This window comes from Dryas octopetala, chromosome 9 (genome assembly GCF_963921425.1).
Source record: "Dryas octopetala chromosome 9, drDryOcto1.1, whole genome shotgun sequence".
Taxonomy (NCBI): Eukaryota; Viridiplantae; Streptophyta; class Magnoliopsida; order Rosales; family Rosaceae; genus Dryas; species Dryas octopetala.
In genome coordinates, this window is record NC_141374.1 from 9,983,959 (window position 1) to 9,991,411 (window position 7,453).

Consider the following 7,453-nt stretch of genomic DNA (forward strand, 5'->3'; position numbering starts at 1 on the left):
AAAAAAAAATTTGTGATTTGTGATTAGTCAGTTTACAACCATATTATTGAGTGACCTTTATTGTTGAGCTTACCACATTATAGGTTTAGGAAGTTTTTTTTTTTTTTTTGTTTTTTTAAGAGGGTTTAGGGACTATGTGAAGCGCACCAAACAATCATGCCTAACATAATGCTGACGAGCAGTTGAAGATCGTCAACCATTGACTGTCACTGTTGGGGCCCGGCCACGTGTCTCTCTCATCCATCTCCTACAGGTCAATCCCCAAATTAAACTTCGAAGAACTTCGAATGAACAGCGAGGACGAACAACCGAACAAATAGAAAAACAAGAAAAAATTATAGAAAAAGAGAGAGAAAGAGAAAGAGAGTGATCGATCAAATCGAATAATGGGTATGTGATATGGGAGGCTTTGGGCACAGGTTCTAGCAATGAAAGGCGTCTACTCGGCGCCCGGAGATTACATCTACTTCAAGTCCCAGGTCCCTCTTCATAAGATCCCAGTACGTTCTCTTTTATCTCCACTTCTCAATTAGCCTTTTGATTTGTCCCCAATTTAATGTGATTTTTATCATGTGATTGATTCATCAGCTTTGTTTTGTTATTGGCTTTGCTATTGTTTCGGTTTTAGTCTCGTTTTCTGAAATCAATTGTTGGGTAGTTTACGTTATTGTGCACAAGTTTATAATTATCAGCTCCAGGAGATGGAAATTTGTCAAAGTTTGTGAATTTTGATGTGGGTGTTTTTAGTTTTGCTCAATTGTGGGTTTTGCATGTGGAACTTTCTATGTATCCCTTTGTTTTTTCAGCTATGAAGCTTTGTGCTTAGTCAATTATAGCACTGCTAGTAAGTATTGATCTGTGTGTTTCTGATTACATAATGTGTTGGGTTTATATTGAAACACTGTGTATGCAGATTGGCACAAAGCAGTGGCGATACTATGATTTTGGTCCAAAAGTGGTACCTCCACTCATTTGTCTTCCTGGAACAGCAGGGACAGCGGATGTCTGCTACAAGCAGATCATGTCATTGTCCATGAAGGTAGTAGGCCCCACATTATGCTTTCATCAGTTTTTGTCACATTAGTTTCATTTATTTTCCTCAATAAGCACTTGGATTGTAGTTTCAAGCTCATGGTCCATGGCACATTTTCCAGATTCATAGGACTTAAGTTTTGGCTGTTTACTTGTTCCTTTTCCGGGAATCATTTACTTTTATGTTAGTGGCCATGTTATAGGGTGAAAATTTTGATTCTCCACATAAGAAGAGTAAGAATAAATGAGCTTACATTTATGTACAACTGTTGGGTGGTCATTGTCTAAGCTGAGATTATAACAGCTGTGCGGTTGAATATACCAATTAACTGTCTGTAATTATGGAACTATATTTTCTTATTTTTTGAAGAAGGGAACTCCTCATGTTCAACATACGTTTGGGAATTCTATGATGAATATGTTTGATCTCTCCTACCATATATATAGAATCTCTCTTTTATGGCTACTAATTTCCTTTTGTTTCCTTCTGTGGACGAGTTACTCTTCAGCTAGACTTCAGGCTTTGATTTTTGGTGTCTCGTGTTTATGTTTGATATCTCCCTTTGGTTTCCTTGTCTGGATGAGTTACTTGTCCAACTAGACCTTAGGCTTTGATTTTTGGCGTCTCTCATATACTTCCCATGTACTCAAGTTCACCTTTGAATAATATTTATCTTTATGCATGAATGAAAAGTTTCTATCTATTTTTAAAATAGCTGGTAAATCTTCTCTGGTTCTACTTAATAAATTCATACATTAATATTAAAAGATAGAAACTTTTACAAAATTTGCAGGGTTATCGGGTGATCTCTGTTGATATTCCACGTGTATGGAATCATCATGAGTGGATTCAAGCATTTGAAAAATTCTTGGATGCTATTGATGTTCATCATGTAAGCACTCCATTTACTTCAGTGCACTTTTTCTCTTACCAAATCATTATCAACTTAATTTTAATTAGTATCATTAATTATATCTATCTGGTTGCACTAATAAAAGGCCTGCTTTTCTAATGCACAAATAGCTTCTGCATTCTAAATTGTAAATTGCTTTAGAGCCACCCATGCTGCATATACCTGTCAGTATGTGATTAATGTCACTCCATCAGTTTTTAATTGTTCATATGATATTCATGTTGGAGAAATGTGCACCTTTTAGTTATACTGTTAGAAATTGTGCATTTTTAAGGTCAGTGGCTTCACAAATCTACACTTCTATTGATGTTGATACTGTCAGGCTACAGCTTATTGGCAAGATTTACTTTGGTAGAGTATGATTTCAAGTCTCAACTATCCGTCGTAAGATTTTCCAATACTTGTGTCTAGGCGTGTCTAGGCCATATGAGAAACATTTAACATCGTTTTAAAAAATAAATAAATAAATAAATTCCTCAACTATGATGTTTTAAACTGAATGATACATCAAGATCAATAATTACTTTTAAGTAGGATCAGATTGCAAGTATATCTGACTTATTCCATTGAGGCCTCGTTTGGTGCATAGGATAGGATTAGATAGGATAAATAGCTAAATTCATGTGTATTTAAGGAAGAACATGGAGGGTATCTTCTAACTTGAAGAAAGAAGATGAGAAGAATATGAGAAGAATATGGATTATTTAATCCCACCATTTTTGGGGGGATTAGAAGAGATAAATCTCCTCTTATGATTAGTCCATCTTAATACATCTTATTCCTTGAAGTTAGAAACTTTTCCTTAAATACATATGAATTAGCCATTTATCATATCCAATCATATCCCATACACCAAACGAAGCCTGAATGTTTTAAATGGATCTGTTAAAGAAAATCACTGTTCTGGCTCCATAAGAAAGAAAATTTAAGATTGGATCATTGGGCAATAGCTGATTTGCTGTATATGGGACACATGTCCAAATGGGCGAAATCTGAAATATGATCAGAGCTGTTTGTAGGGAAAGATGAAACATGCTGTCCATGAAAATTTAGGTCAGCTACTGGAAGAATGCGCTTTGTAACAGTGCATATAAATTCTTGATCATTCCTATATAGCTTGAACAAAGTGTGAAATTGTTTAATTGATGTCAACACATTTTTCATATTTTTTGGTGGCATTAGTTAATAATAATATAGAAATTGTTAGGTAGACTGATCAATCTCTTTCTAACAGATACATCTTTATGGTACATCCCTTGGGGGCTTCTTGGCTCAACTTTTTGCTCAGCATCGTCCAAGACGGGTTCGATCATTGATACTATCAAATTCATTTTTGGACACATGCAGTTTCTCTGCAGCAATGCCATGGGCTCCCATGTATGTTTGTCACATTTGTATTTAAACAGTAATTAGTGATCAGTATAAGTGGAGATAATCAGATATTTAGTACATTTGGTGTGTCCATCACTTGAACATTTGTATATATGTAGTGTTACATATATGCTGTTAAGGTGTGTGAGAAATCCAAAAATAGCCATTAGATGACAAATTATTTGTGAGTGGTCACACAACAGGTGGTGATTAAGCTATTTATTTCTGTATCACTGTTCCGTAGTGTATTTCTTTCTAAGTTCTCAGACCCTGTAGTGACCTGGCGAGGGCTGTAATGGTCTTTGGCACTGCTTGATGCTTCTTGGTTGGCATTTTTAAGTTCATTTTTTGTTTTTAAGTGCTTTGTCTCTCATCTAAAAATAGTTGTAAAGAACTTCAAAAATGATTTCAATTTTTTATTTTTACGGGTTTGTGTGAAATGGAACTATGGATTGGGTATGAATGTATGATATATTGTTCCTATGGATTTTATATTTCTTTATATTTTCAAAAGGTGTGTGCTGGACTTGATAGTTTTAGGCTCATAGTTCTTGTAATTTGTTACTAGGTTTATCTTGTTTCAACAGATTAACTTGCCTGATTATGGTATTTTCTTATGCAGCGTTAGTTGGACCCCTTCTTTTTTGTTGAAAAGATATGTCTTATCAGGAATTCGTGATGGTCCTCATGAGCCATTTATTGCAGATTCAGTGGACTTTGTTGTTTCTCAGGTAGATTCTGTGAAGGTCTCCATCTGTTCAATATGGCTGTCTATATTACTTCTTAAAGCAATCGGCTCCGAGAGCTTTCTGTACATTTTAACTTTTAGCACAGTCTTTTGCCTATGTTAGCTCAACATTTCTCTCTGTTTGCTTAATTGATTGTCATCTATGAAATTGCATGGTCTCTAGCTCTTTGTTCTTCTTCTTAGTCTTGACTTATTTTTTCTAAGAAAATAAGAAATCTTAATCTTGACTTTAGGCTTTGGATTTACACTCCACTTTGGTTTTATATATCCTTTTCAATTTTTTTAACATAATCTAATATTCACCATTGGTCTTGTTTGACAGATGATAGATCTTGACGAGTGCTTTCCAGATATTAAATTTTATTAAAAAACGGACATGTAGAGTGGAAGTTATGATATTTAAAGTTTGGTACTTTTCCTTTTAAGTTTGCTTGTTATGAAAAACCTTAGTTTAGGTATTTTCAAAAAATCACATGTACCCCTTAAAAATAGGGTTATTGTAACATGGTTTAATATTTTTTGTTTGAAACATGTTTCAAGGGATTAAATTTAACCAAACCAATTAACCAGGAGGCTTAATCCAGAAAAAAAAATATATATATATATATATATATAAATGTTTTCAGGGATCTTAGGCTAATTAACTAAAAAATGTTATAGAAGCCTATCCGTTGTACAAGCTGTTCTAATTTCTGACAACTGTGGTTAAATCAGGTTGAGACAATCTCAAGAGAAGACCTGGCCTCCAGGTTGACTTTAACAGCTGATGCTGCTTCAGTTGGACCTCTTTTGCTTTCAGACTCGTTCATCACTATAATGGATGTATGTTATCTGTATGTAGTTTTGATTTATGTATGAATTACTCATCTTGCCTCTAGAAAACAAGTCGTTATTTAGGTTTTGTAACACTTTGGTTCTAACTGATTATAATTTCTTGTTCTCTTTTCGCAACTTCTCTAAAATTTTGGATGCTTTCCCTTTGTGTCCTTTTCTGTTTCTTTTATATAACCATGCCAGACAATATGCCAAATTCTGGAGTAACTTTACATTCACCAAAAACTGTTCAGAGTTCAGGACCTTATTACTTGTCTTGATAGAACCTTTTTAATATGCATGTTCTTAGTAAATTTGTCACACTGCATTCAAATCTCACATTCAGCGTAGTCTCCTTCAATCAAGTGATTGACTTTGAAAATACTAGACACAATGTTGTTAGCATCTTCCCAACAATCCTGTTTGATTAAGAAATATTGGACTTCATCCTAAATTATTTTAACAGAAGGAAACCAACCGTGCATATGACTCAAATGCTGGTTAGATGTGAACCTCTATGGCTGCAAGCTTAGCTTTGCATGTCTTCTTATACGCAAGGAGGTTTGAAGTTTAAGCTGACACAAGGAAGTTTAGCTAGTTTAAAAGTTTAAGCTTAGCTTTGCATGTCTTCCCTCTGTGGCTTTTCTTTCAATAGCAGTATTAGGCTTGTCTTTTAGCTAGCTTACACAAGGAAGTTTAAAAGTTTAAGCTGACAGATCTAAAATCTTTTCTTCCCAACACATGTACATGAAGACAAATGACTACAGTGCAATTCCTCAACAACTCAAAGATGAAGTGAGTGAAAGGTACCCTGGTGCAAGGCGAGCACAATTGAAGACTGGGGGAGACTTTCCATTTCTTTCACGCCCAGATGAAGTCAACTTACATCTTCAGGTAAATAGTATTTCTATTTTGCTTATACAAGTCTTTTGTGTTGGAGTTTTGATCATCCATTGTTGTAGCTGTATGTATGTATTGATCAAAAGACCTTTATTTCAACTGTTAAAAAACAAAAAGACCCTTATTTCAACTGTGTCTGCAATGTGGTCAGTTACACCTGAGACGAGTTGGTGTAGAACCTCGACCTGACTTGGTCCCAGGCACCTCAAAGGGAGGTAGTGGTGGAAGTTCTAATGAAGAGAATGAGAAAAATGATCCAGAAGATCCACCCAAGGATGATAGGGGAAGCTCAGAAAGTCCGCATGCAGAAAGTCAGCTACCTCCAGCTGCAGAAAGTTCAGAATCTCATAGCTTGAACGACCAGCTCATCAGCAATGCAAAAGTTTGCCACTTTGGTAATGAAGACATGACAGTTTTCTTGACTTCTGGATTTAAGAAACACACTATACCCACCGAAATTGTGATGCAACTTAGATGGGAAATATTTGCTCTTCATTTGCTTTCTCTTTACGTGGGATCGTTGTACATTAGTTTGAACTATAACTGGAAGCTCAGAAAAGTCGTGTAAATTGGAACGTCTTGACATTATTGTTTCTTGTTTGTGTAATTGTTCAAAATTAAGTTGAGTCCCACTGATGTTTGTGCACGTCTTTCTTGCACCTTTGGCACTTTCCAATTGCTTGGGGATTATTTGTCTTGTGGAGGATCTCCACAGGCAAGGGATTTGAGATTGCATACGTATTAATTGTGTATAATAGCTGACTAGATATTCCAGAGAGACCACAGCTTCAACCTTAGACCTGAGTCCCGGACCTAGAATTAAGGACTCGGACCACGTATGGACCCAAAATGCCAAACCCTAGACCCGAGACCCTATCCAAATTTGTTTGTAAGCTGCAAACCAGACAATGGAATAGATTTCATTTCCATTCTCACTCACATTCCCAATCTATTTCATTCGTTTTAATAAGCTAAAAGAAAATGTTTTAATTTTATTTTCCTGGTCCAAATTTTGGCGATCTGCCTATACTCAAACGGATCCTAACATATTAATTCTCTCTCCTATTTCATTATCTGAGATTCTGAGCAGACTTGTGAATTGGCTTCTTGGTCCAAATCTAATTATTGCAAAGCCCCTTTGGCGTTTCATAGATAGCACTCAACTCCTGGCATTTGAATTGGCTGGGATAAAAGCCTCGAATTTTTGTGCATCACTGATTACCAGCTTTCTTTATATTTCTTATTTCCAAGATAGCACAAGCCACTTGCTTTCTGAAAGACGTTGGGAATTGAACTGCATTCAAGAATCAAGAGCATATACGAAAGCAAACTCAACATACGTGATGTCTTGTAATTTTGTTGGCGGCTTAGGGCGCAGAGAGTGCCTTTTCTTTTTTTGGCCATGAGAGAGTGCTTTAAGCATATAGAAAAGTTCAACATCCTGAACTGAGTCAAGCTAAAGCTTCCAGCAGCAACCAAATTGAGTCTACACTTTTAAGATATGACTTGACAATGACAATTTTACGAAACAAAACTTCCCATGTGATATCAATTTGTGAACAAAAACTGATAGCAGAATATAGTACTCGTATTGTTGCCCACTTATATAAGCTATCAAGCTCTACAAATTCAAGTCAATAAAACATTAAAGCTCAGCTATACACTTCAGGCACGC

The 7,453-nt window shown here is 35.7% G+C and overlaps 1 protein-coding gene across 2 annotated transcripts; it reads left to right on the top strand.

Annotated features, from left to right (window-relative positions):
- Nucleotides 1-271: 271 nt before the first annotated feature.
- On the top strand, nt 272-6,424 carry LOC147273867 (alpha/beta-Hydrolases superfamily protein). 2 transcript variants are annotated; one of them, XM_086256782.1, is made up of 8 exons: nt 276-500; nt 914-1,039; nt 1,827-1,925; nt 3,181-3,323; nt 3,940-4,048; nt 4,780-4,887; nt 5,632-5,772; nt 5,930-6,424. In XM_086256782.1, exons 1-8 carry the CDS (start codon nt 429-431, stop codon nt 6,344-6,346), a joined length of 1,215 nt encoding a protein of 404 aa, XP_086112908.1. In that variant the 5' UTR covers nt 276-428; the 3' UTR covers nt 6,347-6,424. The 2 variants fall into 2 exon arrangements, with proteins under 2 accessions (XP_086112909.1, XP_086112908.1); XM_086256783.1 differs by lacking the exon at nt 4,780-4,887 and having other exon boundaries at nt 272-500.
- Nucleotides 6,425-7,453: the final 1,029 nt, after the last annotated feature.

Bases quoted from the DNA above. Each gene is read 5' to 3' on its own strand.
- LOC147273867 (XM_086256782.1), top strand. From the start codon at position 429: ATGAAAGGCGTCTACTCGGCGCCCGGAGATTACATCTACTTCAAGTCC. The intron at 501-913 runs GTACGTTCTCTT...CTGTGTATGCAG, and splicing joins TCCCTCTTCATAAGATCCCA to ATTGGCACAAAGCAGTGGCG. The intron at 5,773-5,929 runs GTAAATAGTATT...CAATGTGGTCAG, and splicing joins AAGTCAACTTACATCTTCAG to TTACACCTGAGACGAGTTGG.